The sequence below is a fragment of the Lemur catta genome, chromosome 13, assembly GCF_020740605.2.
Source record: "Lemur catta isolate mLemCat1 chromosome 13, mLemCat1.pri, whole genome shotgun sequence".
NCBI classification, from domain to species: Eukaryota; Metazoa; Chordata; class Mammalia; order Primates; family Lemuridae; genus Lemur; species Lemur catta.
Window position 1 is genome coordinate 80,362,601 of NC_059140.1, and position 18,941 is coordinate 80,381,541.

An 18,941-nucleotide genomic window follows, 5' to 3' on the forward strand; every position below is an offset into this window, starting at 1 on the left:
TGTAAACCAAATGGCATAACAAAAGTCATTCCCAACTGAGGTGGAGCTTGTGGAAAACATGGCACTTGTGGTGAGCTTTAGTAGGATGGTTTTGATTCGTAGAGATGACAGGAGGAGAAAGAGCTTTATGTTCTTGCATGTCAATCCAAATTCCATCTTGAGGTCTAACCTTTCTAAGCAGTCTCTCTGGAACACAAGCTCAATTTGATCCACTTTAATGCCTGAACCTAACATCAACTTTGCCACTAACTAACACAACTTTTAAGGCACAAAATTGGGAGAACAAAATATTTTACACATGCTTTATTATTTCAAGCAGTAGTGTGCAGTTGTTAAATACTTACTTTTACTACCTTTATATCACACTATAAAAGGGGAAAGCCTTCTTCATGGAGACCTTAGTGAGCAGTGGCTAATTAAAATCTCAGTCTAACCAAAACTGACATCTAGTAACAGGAACCATTATTAAGAATGCTGTCTGGAATTACTTCTAATGCTTTTGACCTTGTATTATGACGTTTTCACAATGATGCTTCTAGGTTCTATCATGATTACAGTTATTGCTTAGCAATCTCCTGTTGTAAAGAAATTCTTGAAATTCCAGTAGTCATTTGGGGGGCAGGAAGAGGGTCCTTTATCTCCTACTTACAACTCCAATCTTAAATTTGGGTTCCAAATCAAACTGATGGACTCTACATGGCTCCATCCTAAACCACGGCCCTCTATTGGTTCCATCTTCAAAAAAAGGAGGGGTACTGCTTGAAACACGGACCAAATTATTTCAAAGCACAGGGGTTCTTCACCAGAGAGGCACATCAAAAATCACATAAGTCTTTTAACAATATACATTCCTCGCCTGCACCCCAGAATGGAGAATGGCCTATTTGAAAAGGTGCCCCAACTAGTGAGGGTCCCAGGAACCCCAGTGGAGTGAGCTCTGTACACGGAGAGGCCCAAGGCCCACAAATAAGCTGAGGAATAATTTCCGGTACTCTCCCTCCCCCCGTGAGTCTCGGTCCACCCCCAGTCCCTCTCCCCCATCAAGGGGGTGTTTTCCGCCTCGGTGGATGTCCTGAACCCCAACAACAGTGCCTCTTCTCCTCCATCCTCCCTTGCTCACCAGCTAGTCTGCAGCCAGTCTCGCCACGCCCCGTGGGCGGTCCGAGTCGCGGCCCCGCCCCAGGCCCCGCCTCCTCCGGCAGCGGAAGCCCCGCCCCCGACGGTGCGGCGACCGGCAGCGGCCCGCGGCGCGGGCGACCGGGTGGGGAGGGGGACAGCGGGATGTGGGGTGGGGGCGGGACCTGGCCGGGCGCCGTGAAGGGAGGAGTCACGGCGGCGCCTCCGACTTTCGCTCCCACGAGCCCTGCCTCCGAGGCAGAGGAGCCGGACGAGGAGCCGTCCGAGTCGCCGCCGCCGCCGCCGCAGCCGGGAGTCTGGCGCTGCCCAAAACCGTCGGGCACTGGGCTCGGCCGCCGCCGGCAGAACATGGCGCCCTGGACGCTGTGGCGCTGCTGCCAGCGCATCGTGGGCTGGGTGCCGGTGGTCTTCATCGCCTTCGTGGCCGTCTGGTCCTACTACGCGTACGTGGTGGAGCTGTGCGTGTGTGAGTACCGGGCGTGGGCCGCGGCCGGGCGGAAGGCAGGCCTCGGCGCGCCCCGCCGCCTGCGGCGGCCGCGGTCGGAGGGGCCGAGGCCGCGGCACCGGCTGCTTTGTCCGAGCCGCGGCGCGGCCTGCGGGCGGCCTCGGGGTTCCCGCCGCGCGGATTTGGGCCCGGCGAGACCCCGAGAGTTTCGTGGTTTCCGCGGTGACCGGGCGGCTCCTCATCCTTCGGTGAAGGAATGTTCAGAAAAGGGCTTTCTTCAAACAGGAGTAGCCGAGCTTCGTAGAAGCTTTTGGTGTATGTGTGTTAGGCCTTTTTTGCGTGCGTTCATTTTTAAAAAAGAAACAAAGACATCTGTTCCGTCTAGATTTTGTCCAAACAGCGCGAGAAGAAACGCCTGTTACCTGCGGAGCGGCTGCGGGTGGGGGAAGGGAGGTGTGTCTCCTGGCGGCCTCCGGCTGGAGGCGGGGCGGCCTTGGAGGGCTGGTGGCGCCCGCTCAGGATTGTTGGTGGTTCTTATTTCAGAGTTCATTCATTTCAAATCTGAACCCAACATTCATACAGAATATTGTTCTAAGACAGAAAGAAAAGGTGGGATGGTGCAAAGTCTGATTATCTTTTTCTTGGCTGATTGTTATGGAGGTTTATATTTCTTATACCTTCACATTTGGGGGTCTTGTTTTATTTTCGTTACTTCCAATTTACCTGATTAGTTTTCAGACCCGATTCTCATCTGATTCCCCGGAAAAAAGGAATGGAATTATAGTACTCTTCAAGAAGTTAACCTAGTTTGAATAGCTTACCTTTAAGATTGAAGGAAATTAGTTGTCGTTAATCAGAACATGGTGTGGGTGCGACTGTTGTGTTTGTGATATTGAACAATTAATTGCCCCAAGATTGCTTTGTCTTAATTGTTCACAGTCTTTGAGTATGTGGCTGTTTTACATTTATGCCTTCCGCGGTTCTGTATACATCTGCTGCTTATATCAATTTTTATGAAAACATAAGACCAAATGGTAAGCGGAGTTTGCAAAAGCAATCCCTTGGTATCCCAGAATGATCTAGTCTTAGTACTCAGACTGAGTCCACAGTTATCTGAATGACCTCTATTAATATTCTTTGAAAAAAGATTCACATGAGCTAGATACTATTAATAATTGTATGAGTGAAAAGAAGCAGTACCATCCACTCCTGAAAGTAGCAGAATCAAGATTTTAGTTGTGTCTCTGGGTTTATATAGCTCTCAAGCAAGTATTTGGTTAAAACCTGAGTTCTGTACATAGAAGAGAATGCTTTGGTTCAGAAAATTTAAGGATAGGTTTATTAATTAAAATGTGTACCCTTGGCCGGGCGGGGTGGCTCCCTCCTATAGTCCTAGCACTCTGGGAGGCCGAGGCGGGTGGATCGTTCAAGGTCAGGAGTTCGAGACCAGCCTGAGCAAGAGCGAGACCCCGTCTCTACTAAAAAAAAATAGAAAGAAATTATCTGGCCAACTAAAATATATATATACCAAAAAAAAAAAAAAAATTAGCCGGGCATGGTGGCGCATGTCTGTAGTTCCAGCTACTCAGGAGGCTGAGGCAGTAGGATTGCTTAAGCCCAGGAGTTTGAGGTTGCTGTGAGCTAGGCTGATGCCACGGCACTCACTCTAGCCTGGGCAACACAGTGAGACTCTGTCTCAAAAAAAAAAAAAAAAAATCTACCCTTAAGAAAATTACTTTGCACCCATGGAATGTTTAATTTTGAGGAAAACTATCCTTTTAGGTAGGCCCAGAATAAATTAGTTGTGGAATACTTTTCTAAATAATATTAGAGTTAATCTTTTGCATGTGTAATTGTTTAGTTTCATCCTTTTGGATACCAAAATGTTTGCTAGAAATGACATTTAAGGCAATTACAATAGACTAGATTTAGATATTTCTTGAGGCTACTTGCAGAAAATGTTAGCGATTGTAGGATTCTTATCAACTTACCATGATACCTCCTTTGCCCTTATTTACTCTGAAGTGAATATTTAGTCCAAAAGTGGCATTTTTTAAAAATGTGGTCATCAAGATATCATTCTTATTTAATTCTGTCAGAATATTATTATTTCTACTCTGTTCTAATTCCCATAGTAGTTTTCAAGTAAAGCCTCTGAAGGAACAGTAAAAATGAGTATGTATGTTGAAATTACACAGCTTAACCTATAGATGGTTTCTGTCAAAAATATAAAAAGGTAAGATCAATGCTATAAAAAGTCTTAAATTGTTCCTCATTTCTTCCACGCCTTCAAATAAAGAGAAATGAACATGATTGAAAAGTGCTGTATGCTAGCAAGGACAGAGGGGACATTTCATTCACCCCCTCCTTTAATTCTCCCAGTATCCCTGAGCATAGGCATCTCTACAGGTATAGAAAGTGAGACTCTAAGTGAATAGATCCTTTGTTTAGGTCACACATTTTTGATGACTATTAGAATGTGACCTACGTCTTCCCTTCTCTTCCGTGTAACATTTAGTGAGCTATGAAGATCAGTGGAACTCTAATTGTTTGGTCAATAATGGGGTGGGGGATTAAAGTAGTTGGCATTTTTGGAGATTACTTAGGCTTTAGGCCCATCCTGTAGAGATTATACCCTAGGATTTTATTAAGTTAAAACATTTTGCAACAACCATGGCCCAATGCTTGGCAGAATTTTAAAATATTCAATGGTGAAAGGTCTTACATAAGGGCTGTATTTACTTCTAAATTGTGTGGTTTTAACTAGAGAGAATTTGGGAGGTCTGCAGTGTCACTGGACTATATAATAGTTGATGGTAAAAGTACATTTACTCATTAAAACTATTCCTTAAGTTACTTATATATATTTGTTTTCATAAGTACTAACTCTGCCACTGAAATATATAGATATTATATATTGTTTTATAGGGAAACTTTAAATTGTGGGAAGTGTGAGTTTTATTAAAGTACTGTTTTAATAATTTTTATAGAATATTCTTAGCTTCTGGTATTCTTATCAAACTAGAAGGAGAGGAGGATCGTAAGTATATCTTTACATGTATGTATTAATTCATTTAATCTTCGTAATAATCCCCATAAGGTTAAGTAATTTGCCAGGGTTATAGAGCCAGTAAGTAGTATAATCAGAATTGGAACTCAAGGGATTTGGCTCCAGAGTGCATGCTGTTAAAATTAACTACTGTACAGTCTTCTTGGTTACCAAGATCTAGACACTTAGGGCAGATTTCAGTCCTATGTATGATATGTTTATATAAGGTAATTTTCTCCTAAATGACAGCAGCAGCAAAAGGTTCCTAAAATATCTCAGACAATGTAAATGCCTGGCCCATAGAAGACTCTAAGTCATTTGAACAAATTGTAATATGACCAAGAGGCCCTCATTCCATCCCAGCCTATATAACTTATTAATTTTGTAGTTATACACACACATATATACATACATAAAATCAGCGTCACTGGGAATCATATAAGGAAAAAATTGAGTAAGAAGTGATACATCTAAGAAGTGATGGCCATTTCACAGGATTGGTAAGCAGAGAAGTAAAGATTAAGTCATTAGTAATATTGGTCCTTGATTTTAAATTAGACTAAAATTCCCCTTTGATTTCTCCCCAGGGCTAATATTTAAAAGATACTAATTTAGTTATGGGTAGATGGAACAACTTTTTCTCTTTGGTCAAGATCATTATTTTTGAGGAAGGTGCTAATTCAGGTTCCCAGGGTTTTATTAGAACACCTTATTCAGGTCATTTTGAGCTATTAGCAGTAGACGTGTATGTGGTCTTTGGCTTGTAGAAAATCTTAGAATTTAAAGAGATTTCAGTGGTCTAATTCAATCCCTTTAGTGTACTTCAGAGGAAACTGTTGCTCAGAAGAGCTATGTGGTTTATCAAAGGATATACCTTCTATCTTTTTTCAGATAGAAATATTTATTAATACTATGTAGAGTACACTCTAAACTCTCAGTCTATATCTAATACTTCCTTGTTTCTCCTTCATAACTTTCTCAAATTTAGAGTGAGACAAGATAAATAACTTCAACACTATCACTGAGCACACTGGTTTTGATCTCAAAAGAACTAGCTTTTTATTTCATTGATTTTCACCCCCCTATTGTTTTTATCTTTTTAATTGGTTTCTTATCTGATCTTTATTTGCTTGCTTCTTTTACTTTGGGTTTAATATGCTCTTTTTAAAGTATCTTAATGTGGAAACTGAGGTCATTATTTTGAGCCCTTTCTTAGATATTTAGTCCTATAAAGTTACCCCTAAATACTGTTTTAGTCATATCTCATTGATTTTGATCTGTTGTGTTTTCATTTTTATTCAATTCAAATTATTTTCTAATTTCACTTTTTAAAATTTAGTTCTTTTTTCTCTTTTCTTTTTTAAATTAAATTTTATTTTTTTGTCTTTCTCTGCTAGTGGAGACTGACCCATTCTACTCTCTCTGGAATATAAAAAATAAATAAATATATTTTATTTTTTATTGGGCAGGCAACAGAACCAGAATACATTTCAGAGTGACTCCTTAATTTCACTTTTGATTTAATTTTTGACCCCAGTGGATATTTTAGAAATATGCTATTTAGTTTCCATTTATTTGGAAATTTTCCAGATATATTTCTGTTTCTAATTTTAAATTTAATTTCATGTGGTCAGAGAACATACATTGTATGACTTAAATCCTTTAAAATGTATTCAGGCTTGTTTTATGGGCCAGAATGTGATCTATTTTGGCAGTGTTCCATGTGTACTTGAGAAAAACATATTCTGTATTCAGCAGTGAATTTTGCCATTTGTTGCTGAGTAGGGTATTCTTTTATTTCATAATGTTCCATAAATGTCAATTAAGGCAAGTTGGTAGTGTTGTTCAAGTCTTCTATATTCTTGCTTTTCTATTTGTTGTCTCAATTACTGAGAGGTATGGCTATAATTGTAGATTTGTTGATTTCTCCTTGTAGTTCTATCAGTTTTTATCTCATATATTTTGTATCTCTATAATTAGGTCCATAAAATGTTTAGGATTAATATATCCTCTTGATGAATCAGTCCCTTTATCGTTATGAAATGACTTTATTATCCTTGGTGGTTGTTTACTCTGAAATCTACTTTGGCAGATATTAACATGCTCACTAATCTATCATTTGATTATAGGATGGTATATCTTTCTGTGTCTTTTTACTTTTTACCTGTTGACATCTTTATATTAGGTCATTAAATATGAAATGTCCGATTTTGAATCAAAAGTGTAGTGTATCTCAAACAAAAGTTTATTGTATCTCAAACAAGAAGCAGTACAATTAATCTAAGTATGCTCCTAAACTATCGACACAGTCTTGCCATCTGAATGGTAGCTTGTTTATACCAGCAGCAAAGAAGCCTGGAGAGTGAGTGGCGATGAAATCACAAAGGCATTTTCCACAGCTTGTTGAGAATTGAATATTTTTCCTTGCAAGAAGTGGTCCAAAGCTTAGAAGAAATGGTAGTCAGTTGGTGCATCTGGTGAATATGGTGGATAACAGAGAGTTTCCAAGGCCAGCTTCTGTGGTTTGAGCAGCGTTGTTTGTGCAACATGTGGTCAAGTGTTGTCTTGCAAGAGGATTGGCCTGTCTCTGTCAACTAGTCTTGGCGGCTTAATTACAGGCATCTTCATCATTCATCCAACTGGTTGCAGTAGACATCCACTATAATCCATTGACCAGGTTTCATGAAGTTGTAGTAGATAATACCAGCGCTGGAACACCAAACAGATACCATTTGCTTTTTGTGATGAATATTCGGTTTTTGTTTTTTGTTTTTTTTTTTTGAGACAGAGTTTCATTCCATTGCCCTGAGTAGAGTGCCATGGCGTCAGCCTAGCTCACAGCAACCTCAAACTCCTGGGCTCAAGCAATCCTTCTGCCTCAGCCTCCCGAGTAGCTGAGACCACAGCCATGCACCACCATGCCCGGCTAATTTTTTCTATATATATGTTTAGTTGTCCAGATAATTTCTTTCTATTTTTAGTGGAGACGGGGTCTTGCTCTTGCTCAGGCTGGTCTTGAACTCCTGACCTCAAGCTATCCTCCCGCCTCCGCCTGCCAGAGTGCTAGGATTACAGGCGTGAATATTCGGTTTTGACTTGTGTTTCAGCACTTCATCTTTATCCAGCCGTTGTGCCAAATGCTTGCAATTGTCAAAAAGAATTCATTTTTCATCATACGTGACAATATGGTGTAGAAATGGTTTGCCTTTATGTCGTGACAGCAAAGAAAGTCAAGCCTCGAGACAATTTCTCATCTGATGCTCATTTAATTCATGCGGAACACATCTATCTATCCAGCTTCTTTACCTTGCGAGTTTGTTTCAAATGGTCCAATATTGTTGAAATAGTAACGTCAAACCTTGCTGCTAATTCACGCATAGATTGAGATGGATTTGCTTCCACTACAACTTTCAGCTCATCATTATAAACCTTGGTCTGAGGTCTCCCACGGCTCATTTTCAAGATTAAAATTACCAGAATGGAACTTCTCAACCATCGACATACTGTGTGTTCATTAGCCACATCCTTCCCAAACCTTTGTTGATATTTGGAGCTGTGCTGCATTGGTTCCACGATGGAACTCGTATTCAAAAGTAACACAAATTTTTGACTTATCCATGGTTTCACAAAAATTGCTCTAAAGAAAAATTTGAAAGATAATCACAAGCTAAAACATGTGTCTGAAAGACAAGATATGCAATAAAACAATAAGTGTCAAAATGAAATGTCAGAGATATCAACTGTCAAACTCAGTACTTAAGGAAATCAGACATTTCTTACTTAATAACCTAATATTTAAAATGTATTTCTTGTAAGCAGCATGAATGTGGGTCTTGCTTTTTAAAAAAAAATTCAATCTGAAAATCTTTGCCTTTTAATTGGGATGTTTTGAACATTTACCTTTAATGTGATTATTGATATGGTTAGTTTTTTTTGTTTGTTTTTGTTTTTTTTGAATGGAGTCTTGCTCTGTCACCTGGCTAGGGTGCTATGGCATCAGCCTAGCTCACTGCAACTTCAAACTCCTGGTCTAAAGCAATTCTCCTGCCTCAGCCTCCTGAGTAGCTGGGATTACAGGCATGCAACACCACACCCAGCTAATTTTTCTATTTTTAGTAGAGACGAGGTCTAGCTCTTGCTCAGGCTGGTCTTGAACTCCTGACCTCAAGCAATCCTTCCGCCTCGGCCTCCCAGAGCTCAGGAGTTCGAGACTAGTCTGAGCAAGAGTGAGACCCCATCTTTACCAAAAAGACAAGGAAAAAAAACCCAGGCGGGCATTGGGCCTACAGTCCCAGGTACCCGGGAGGCTGAGGCAGAAGGATTGTTTGAGCCCAGAAGTTGGAGATGACAGTGTGCTACAGTGATGCCATTGCACTCTACCCAGGGCAGCAGAGTGAGACTCTGTCTCAACAAAAACAAACAAGGCAACTGAAAGCTGTAGTGCTCTGCAGACCTCTTAATTTTAATTCTGTAGTTGCCTTTGCCTTCTCTTTCTTTCCCTTTTTTAAAGAAAAAGTTTTTTTATCATGACTACAAGTGAGTTAATCTGTCTTGGTATTATTTTCTGTTGTTACCAAATAGCAAACTCGTCTGAGAGAGCTGTATGAATATGTATCAAAAAAAACCCTAAACCTGAATCAACAAAAGCATCTTTTATATTTTCTTCCATATAAACTTAATCTTCTTTGGGACTTCATTGCTATCTTGCAGAAAATGCTGATCCATACAATTGTAGGAAATAATAAATAGTTTGTTGTTTAAAGTCAGTAAGTTGTGGTGTGCTTTGTTGCCACATTATCATGTGTGTCATTGTAATAGCCTTATAACTTGTGTCCTCCTCCACTGCACCCCACCTTCACCCCATCTGTTCTCCAAGAAGTACCAGAATGATCCCGTTCAAATTATCACGAGATCTTGTCACTGTTTTCAAAACTCTGGCTGGCTTCCTGTTTTGTTCAGCAGGATATCCAAGTCTTGCCACGGCTTTTAAGGCACTATGTGCTTTTCGCTCCATCACTTTTCTGACATAATTTCCTTTCCACTCTTCTTCTTTTTATATCTCTATCTTAAGGAAATCTAGTCTGTGTAGAAAGAGGTGTGAGACAGTGTGTTGTCTAAGAGAGGGAGCTTACCACATCATCATCATGTGGGATTTTAAGAAGATTAATACCTGATGCTGTTTTCTGTAAGCATATAAGCCACACAGTTAGGCATTGCTGATAAATACAGCACTATTCTTGAGCAGATGGGCACCTACACTTAAATAACTGAAATGATAGATCAAGCATAAAGGTGACTGTAGTTTTATGGAGAATAGATTTCTTTAAATAGAGAGCCATAGGTCTTGGAAATAAAGATTTTTTAAAAAAATCTGCTCTAAAGCCTTTTTACTTTTTTGTTCTTTCCAGTGCTTCATTATACTAACTAATGTGACCTGTGAACCACCTATTGGAATCAGAGGAAGAGTTGATTTTTATTAACATACTACATGTGAGCACAAAGACACATAAAGGACATTGGAAACTGAGAAGGGGGGTGAGGGATAAAAGCTTTCCTGTTGGGTACAGTGATCACTGTCCAAGTGACAGGCACACTGTGAAAGCCCTGACTTCAGCATTGTACAGTGTATCCATGTAACAGAAACATTTGTACCCCCTTAATATTTTGAAATAAAAATTATAAATATAAATTAAAAAATTTTAAATACGGTATATTAATTGAACCACATATAAAAAAGCAAACACAAGCTTATTAAATGTGAAGTCTTCGGGGAAACTTTTTAAACTGATTGCATGGAAAGTTTATCACCAATCTCTGAAGGAAATAATACCAAATACACCAAAATATTAATAGTGTATATCACTGGGTATGAGATATACTGGTTTTTTCTTCATGCAATAGCATCTTAATAAGGAGACTTTCATACTTTCCCCTTACAGTATATTCTTCCCCCAGCCCCCAGACAGCTAATGAGTCTGTTAAAACCCAAGTCACGATTATTACTCCTTTGCTCAGAACGCTCCAGTGGCTTTCCACTTTGTTCATAATGAAATCCAAAGTTATTTGTATGACTTATAAGGCCCTACATGCTCCAGCCCGTCACTGCTTCTGACCTCAACCCCTCAACTCTTCTTTTGCTAGTTCTGCTTCAGCCAGCAGGCCACCTTGCTTTTCATATATTGGGCCAGGGATGGTGTTCTCCACCTGCCTTTACTTCCTGTTCTTTCTGCCTGGAATGCTTTCCTCCCAAATTTCCACATGGCTAGCTCTCCCACTTTGTCTAGATTGCTGTTCAAATAGTCACCTATCAGAGAGGCATTCCTCACCACCCTCTGTAAAACAAGTACTTCCTCTTTCATTATCTCCTTACTTTATTTTTTTTCCCCCCACAGCAGTTATTACCACATGACATATAGTCATTTGTGTCTCTCCCCAGTAGTATGTTCATGACTGTATTTCCAGAACCTAAAACAGTCTGGCATAATATGTTCTCAGTAGGTATTTGTTGAACGAGTGGATTGATTATATAGCTGCCTGTTCCCATGCTAGTAGAAGAGAAAAAATTGGGATGTTTTCACATAGTAGATAACTCATAAGTAATTTCAAATGCAGATACTCTCAGGGCCTTAACATCTGCATGTTAATTTAGTCATTTAAAAAACATTGGATGCTTATCGTGTTTCAGGTACTGTATGCGACATGGGGACTACAGATGTGTATAAATGCCCATAGTCACATGCATTTGGGCTTCATATAGTACTCTCCATCTGTAATATTCATAGTGCTCATTTGCATATCACAAGTTTAAGCACCCCTGTTTTAACTAAATATGTCACTTTGTTTAGCTCGGTATTTTTCTGAAATTTTTTTGCCATGGAATCCTGTTTTCATGAAATATCTCTTTAAATCCTTTTTCAGTGAGATAATCATTGACCTTTGGGAACAAAGCTCCAGGAATGGTGTTGGGGTGGGGGTGGAGAGAGGTCAGACTGAAGGGACTGTACCCTGGTGAAAGCAGTGGTGACTGATAGATAAGAGGGGTGATAGCTTTCTACTTGCCTTTTGTTCCTCATGCGAAAGAACTCAACTACCAGCAACAAATAGGTAGGTAGAGTCACTTCATCTTCCCTTGGTAAACAGTTATTGCCTCTTTTTTTCTTTTTTTTTTTTTCCTTCCCATTAAACAACAATCTCTTTACTTCTGAACCTGCTTAGGTAGGACCCAAGAGATTCTGGCAGGGAAGTATTACTGGAAATCTCACAATTGCCTCTGTTGCTTTCAGATAGCTGGTCTTGAATTCAGGAGGAAATGTTAATTATAATAGCTGTAATTTAGTGTATGCCTGCTATATGTGTATCTTATAGTATAAGGCACTTCACTTGTATTATGTCTTTTTAATTCTAACTCTATTAGAGGGAGATTATTAGCATTATTTTATGGATAAAAAAGAAGACTCAGAGGTTAAAGATCTCTTTCAGGGTCATACAATTAGTACATAGAGCCAAAATTAAAATCCACATCTGTGTAACTCTACAAGTTTCTCTCTTTCCATTATACATTTATGATGTTTAGCTCATATTTAATAATTTATGAGCTCTATTTGAAGGCCTTTTGTCATAATTGTTTTAACTGTAACTAGTCAAGTCTTATGTTTGGAGCAATGTGATGCAAATAAGACAAAACCCCTCCGTTATTTTTATATAGGTGAAATTTGGGATATTAGTAACTATCAAGGGTAATTTGAAGGAAAAAGATCACCAAAAGGTAGGGATAGATACACCTACAAGCTTTCTCATAGAGAGGGCTGATTTACTGGCTCTTTCTATTTACTGCTATTTCAGATCTACCCTTATTTCTTGAGTCGTGGACCAATAAAAGTAATTTAATTGAGGAGAACATAAATTTGTTAATTTTCTTATATAATAATGGCATCTTTTTTAAAACTACCCTTCATTTTATTTATTTATTTATTTATTTATTTATTTATTTATTTTATTTATTTATTTTTTTGAGACAGAGTCTCACTCTGTTGCCTGGGCTAGAGCGCCATGGCGTCAGCCTAGCTCACAGCAACCTCAAACTCTTGGGCTCAAGCAATCCTTATGCCTCAGCCTCCCGAGTAGCTGGGACTACAGGTGTGCACCACCATGTCCAGCTAATTTTTTTTCTATATATTTTTATTTGTCCAGTTAATTTCTTTCTATTTTTTAGTAGAGACAGGGTCTCACTCTTGCTCAGGCTTGTCTCGAACTCCTGAGCTCAAGCAATCCTCCCGCCTCGGCCTCCCAGAGTGCTAGGATTACAGGTGTGAGCCACTGCGCCCAGCCCAAAACCACCCTTCATTACTACTCATTTTATAAAAGAATATCCTAATATAAGAGACATAATCTCAATGACAACTTTAGTGCTTTTAAATTTAATTAGTATAGTTTATGAAAAATTCTCTACCTTTTTTTTACTTATGTGTTTCTTGTTTTACTGTGGCCTGGTTCATACACTTGGATTTGGGAATCACTTCCTTTGCATACCACCTGATCTCTCTAACATGTTTCTCCCTGGATCTGCATAATCTACAAATAACCCTCCTTGACTTGCAAGTGCCCTGTTTAAAGGCAAAAGCCTTAGCCTAAACCTAGGCTTAGGTATTCCTGATTATAACAATAAAATTTTAGAACACAGATTAACCAAAAGATAATGGTATCTACAGCTATATGTGGAAGCCTTAGAAAAATGAGAGTGGGCAGATAATATTTTAAATTCTTCTGAGCAGTATTGAAAGAGCCCAGGAAATGGTAATAATTACCTGTAATATTTATTCAGTTAATGCACTTATTATACACTAAGTAATTTATTAAGTGATCTGTGTTGTTTATTTTAATCTTCACAGTAATGGAGGTGTATATTTTCCCCCAATTTATAACTTGAGAAACTGAGTTAGTTCTTCAGACCTTTTCACAGATTCTTCTAAAAACCATACAGATTAAAAAGCACCAATAAAATCAACCATAGCCTAGGCCTATAACATAACTAGAACATAGAGAATTTTTAAAACCTCAATTTATATGTGAGTGGAGAGGTAGATGTCAGAGAATAGCTATGTGAGCTCTAGTAACTACACCAGAACTAAGAGGAAGGGACTGTGTGGAAGAGAACAGAATACATCAGGGTCTCTGCTCATCCTCAGAAGACGAGAACCCCATCCTGAGTTGGAAACACTGAAAACAGATTTGAAATCTGGTGGATCAGAGCGTGGCAACTGGGAAGTCAAAAGAAAAGCGACTTGGAAAGTGTTAATGACTAAAGATGGCAGCCTTGAGAAAGAACCTCTTTAGAGGAGAAGTCAGCACTTTGGAAGCTGAAAGGGTCCCATGAAGGCTTACTAGTAAAGAGAAGAAAATGGATAGACATATGGACTATTGGAACAGAATAGAATGTCCAGAAATGGACAGTAATTATTGAAATATAGAATATAATAAAGATAGCACCTTAAATCACAGAGGAGAAGATGGGACAATTGAATACATATTTGGTAAGAGATAAAATCTCTTCTTTTATCTCACACTATTTATAAATTACAAATAGATAAAATCTTTCCTTTTCTTATATTTTTAACTTTTTATTTTAAAATAATTTCATACTTGTGAAAAAAATAGAATTGTCGTATAACCTTCACCCACACTTCCCAAATGTTATTATTTGCCATATGTGCTTTTTATTCATTCTCCTTGAAATGTTTGAGAGTAAGTTATAGATAATATAAATAATATAAATTACCTCAGTTTTATTTGCTGAGAACAAGAACATTCTCTCATATAACCAAAGTACAGTTATAAAAATAAGGAAATTACTATTGATTAAATACTGTTTTTTAATCTGTAGGCCTATTCAAACTTCAATTGTTCCTGCAATTCCTTGTTCTGTTCCACAGTCCAGTCTAGGATCACACACTGCAATTTTCATGTCTTTTTAGTGCCGTTTAATCTGGAAGAGTTCCTCAGTCTTACTTTGTGGTTTTCATGACCATGACTAAGTGTACAGGTTTATTTTATAAAATGTCCCTCAATTTTGGTTTATCTAATATGATTAAATTCAGAGTATATAGTCATACTTCAGAGAAATTGTGGGTTTGGTTCTAGACCACCATAATAAAGCAAATATCCAAATAAAGTGAGTCACACAAGTTTTTTTGTTTGCCAGTGCATATAAAAGTTATGTTCACACTATACTATAGTCTGTACTATAGCAGATGCTATAGTACAATAGTAATGCTATTGCTAGGTGTGCAATAGCATTATGTCTAAAAAAGAAATGTACATATATAAATTTTAAAAAAACTTTATTGCTAAAAAATGCTAACTATCATCTGAGCCTTTAGCAAGTTATAATCTTTTTGCTGGTGGAGGGTCTTGCCTCAGTGTTAACGGCTGCTCACTGATCGGGGTGGTGGTTGCTGAAGGTTGGAGTGGCTATGACAGTTTCTTAAGATAACAAGTTGGCCACATCTATTGACTCTTTGTTTCACTAAAGATTTCTCCGTAGCATGTGATTCTGTTTGATAGCATTCTTTTCACTGTAGCACTTTTTTCAAAATTGGAGGCAGTCCTCTCAACTCGTGGTGGTGCTTTATCAACTAAATTTATGTAATATTAATATTTTAAATCCTTCATTGTCATTTCAACAATGTTCATAGCATCTTCACCAGGAGTAGATCTCCGTCTCAAGAAACCACTTTCTTTGCCCATTTATAAGAAGCAATTCCTCATCTGTTCAGTTTTATCATGACAGTGTAGCAATTCAGTTCCATCTTCAGGCTCCACTTCTAATTCCAGTTCTCTTGCCATTTCCACCACATCTGCAGTTACTTCCTCCATGGAATGAAGTCTTAAACCCCTCAAAGTCATCCACGACAGTTGGAATCAATTTCTTCTAAATTACTATTAATGTTGCTATTTTGACCTCCTTTCATAAAACATGAATGTCCTTAATGGCATCTAGAAGGGTGAGTCCTTTCCAGAGGTTTTCAGTTTATCCACATCCAGAATGGATGTCGTGTTAGCAGGCATGAAATAAACATTCATCTGCTTGTACATTTTCATCAGAGCTCTTGGGCGATTAAGTGCGTTGTCTATGAGCAGTAATATTTTGAAAGGAATCTTATTTTCTGAGCAATAGGTCTCAATAGTGAGCTTAAAATATTCAGTAAACCGTGCTGTCATGCAGACTTTGTTATTCCATTTATAGAGCATAGGCAGAGTAGATTTAGCATAAGTCTTAAGGGTCCTAGAATTTTTGGAATAGTAATTGGGCATTGGCTTCAACTGAAAATCACCAGCTATGTTAGCCGCTAACAAAAGAGTCAACCTGTCCCTTGAAGCTTTGAAGCCAGGCATTGACTTCTCTTAAGCTGTGAAAGTCCTAGATGGCATCTTCTAACATAGAAGGCTGTTTTGTCTACATTGAAAGTCTGTTGGTTAGTGCAGACACCTTCATCAATTATCTTAGCTAGATCTTCTGGATAACTTGCTGTAGCTATAGCTACTACATCAGTACTTACTGCCTTACCTTACATTTTATATGTTATGGAGATTGCTTCTTTTTTAAACTTCATGAACTAACCTCTGCTATCTTCGAGCTTTTCTTCTGCATCTTCCTCACCTCTCTCAGCCTTCATAGAATTGAAGAGAGTTAGGGCCTTGCTCTGGATCAGGCTTTGACATAAGGGAATGTTGTGGTTTGGTCTTCCATCCAGACCATTCAGACTTTCTCCATATCAGCAGTAAGGCTCTTTGGCTTTCTTATCATTCGTATATTCACTGGAGTAGCACTTTTAATTTCCTTCAAGAACTTTTCCTTTGCCTTTACAAATTGGCTGTTTGGCACAAGAGGCCTAGCTTTTGGCCTTTCTTGGCTTTTGACATGTCTTCCTCGCTGCTTAATCATTTCTAGCTTTTGATTTAATGTGACAGACATGTAACTCTTCCTTTCACTTGAACACTAAGAGGCTATTGTAGGATTATTAGTTGTCCTAATTTCAATATTGTTGTGTCTCGGGGAACAGAGGGGCCCAAGGAGAGGGAGAGAGACTGGGAAACGGCTGGTCAGGAGCAGTCAGAACACACATAACATTTATTAAGTTTAGCATTTCATATGGACATGGTTTGTAATGCCCCAAAACAATTACAATAGTAATATCAAAGATCATTGATCACAGATCACCGTAACAGGCATAAATTAATGGAAAAGTTTGAAACATTGTGAGAATTACTGAAATGTGACACAGAGACACTAAGTGAGCACATGCTGTTGGAAAAATACTCATGGTAGACTTGCTGCATGCAGAGTTGCCACAGACCTTCACATTGTAAAAAACACAGTATCTTCAAAGCACAATAAAGTGCAATAAAACGAGGTATGCTTGTACACTTTCAGCAAGAATATTGCAGAACTGATGCTGTGTCATTGATTGTACCATTTGGGGGACTGTTAACTTTGATCGGCCCTTAAGGTGGTATTTGCCATGTTACTCCATTCTGTAAAGGTACGCTTTTTCTTTGGAATTAGCATTCTAGTAGCCCACCACACCCACGGATTCCTCTTTGAGGAAGGACTTACTGCTCAACTGTGGCTAGTGTGGTCAGAAGACAGCTTCCATCTGCCAGCATGACTTTTAGCATGACTCACCTCACCCAAGGTCATACACTTCCTGATGCAGCTTGCGTGCAGTGTTTGAGTGAGAGGGGCAGGACTACTCACTTCAGAGCTCTCTGCCAGTTGCAGAGGTTAGGCCTATATTGTGGTTAGATTTCTCCCTAGGTCCAATTATGCTTCCTCCCCCTTCCTTTCACAGGTGTTGATCCCTAGTAAATATATTGTACCACAAACTCTGTGTCAGCATCTGATTCCAGAGAACCCAACCTGGAGGAGCACTATGAAACTCTGTAAATACTCTGTTCCTTATTATTTTCTCTTACTCTTTTTAGCATGTATTTCAGATTCTTGCTTGAAACAGTTATTATTTTACTAGTTGCTAAGTAGTGATTTTCCAATTCCATCATTTCTTCTACATTTATTAGTTAAAACTCTGTATGGAAGAGCTTATTATCCTCCTATTTACTTATTTATTGATTCATTTATTTATATCAGCATATACTCATGAATTCTATTTTATGAGGTATAATCTAACATTTATTTTGTTGCTCAAGTTGTCCTAGATTTGGCCAATAGGAGCCCCTTCAACCTAGTTTCTATGTCCTTTGATGTGTCCCCATCATTTTTTAGTACTTTCTTCCTTTCCGGCACCACAACATATTTCAGGCTCATCTGATACACTCATTTCCTCCCCTGAAATTGACCATTTCAGAATGGGCCAAATATAAATATAAAAGAAGAAAATATTCAAGTACTAGAAGAAAATATGGTTATATGATCTTGAGGGAGTGAGAAAACCCTCTAAAGATAGCTCAGAATTGCCAAGCTCTATAGAAAAAAGTAGATAAATAACATAAACAGATAGTTCACAGAAAAAAAAGCGAAAACAACTCATAAACATAAGAAAAGATACTTACACTCACTTAGAAGGTAAACACAAGGTAAAATTACCCTGTATTACCAAAAGGTTGAAAACTTTATTGAGGAGACTGCAGAGAAACAGGCAGTCTCATGCATTGCTGGTGGGATTATAACAGAGATTTTGGGAAAAGCTAAGAACAAAGCAGACAGATTTACTTTTGGTCCAGTAATTCTACTCTTAGGAATCTGTACTGAAGATAAACTTCCATGAATAAACACATGCACAAGGTTATTTATTGTCACATGGTGCTAGCAAAAGATTGGAAACAACCCAGATGTCCATCAGTAGAAACCTGATTGTATAACTGGAACACCCACACAATGGAATATTGTGTAGTGCTTTAAAAAAAAAAAGATTGTCTTTAGTACTAATGGGTAGTGATTTCTAGAAGCACCCCAAATGACTGCGTAAAAACAGCAACTGGAATAGTATCGATAGCAAAGTTAGTTTGCTGGAGAATGACATTGTGCTTCAGACAACCAAATTGACTAAGAGATACAACTTAAAACTCCAATATAAATGTTAAATATTTATTTTCTTGTAGACCCAAGACTAAATAAGGGTTTTAAGGACAAGATAATAACTTTGTAATGAATCTATGCTTTAAAAGTGTAGATACAGCACAATTATTAGAGAATGGAGAAAGAATATATGAAAAAATTATTTAAACTTTTAAGTAATTATATTACTGGGTATTATTAGTCTCATTAGCTTGAGATTGTTGGGTGAGCAATATGGG

At 38.4% G+C, this 18,941-nt stretch overlaps 1 protein-coding gene across 4 annotated transcripts in view; it reads left to right on the forward strand.

The window, feature by feature from the left end:
* Nucleotides 1-1,284: 1,284 nt before the first annotated feature.
* The window catches only part of ZDHHC20 (zinc finger DHHC-type palmitoyltransferase 20), a 66,814-nt gene continuing 49,157 nt past the window's right edge, over nucleotides 1,285-18,941 (forward strand). For 2 of the 4 annotated variants that reach the window (XM_045567663.1, XM_045567664.1), the window contains exon 1: nucleotides 1,313-1,603. In XM_045567663.1, the coding sequence (XP_045423619.1) occupies nucleotides 1,486-1,603 (118 nt within the window). In that variant the 5' untranslated portion in view covers nucleotides 1,313-1,485. Of the gene's footprint in view, nucleotides 1,604-11,675; nucleotides 11,736-18,941 lie in introns of those variants that run through there. The other 2 variants (XM_045567662.1, XM_045567665.1) reach the window with 2 other exon arrangements.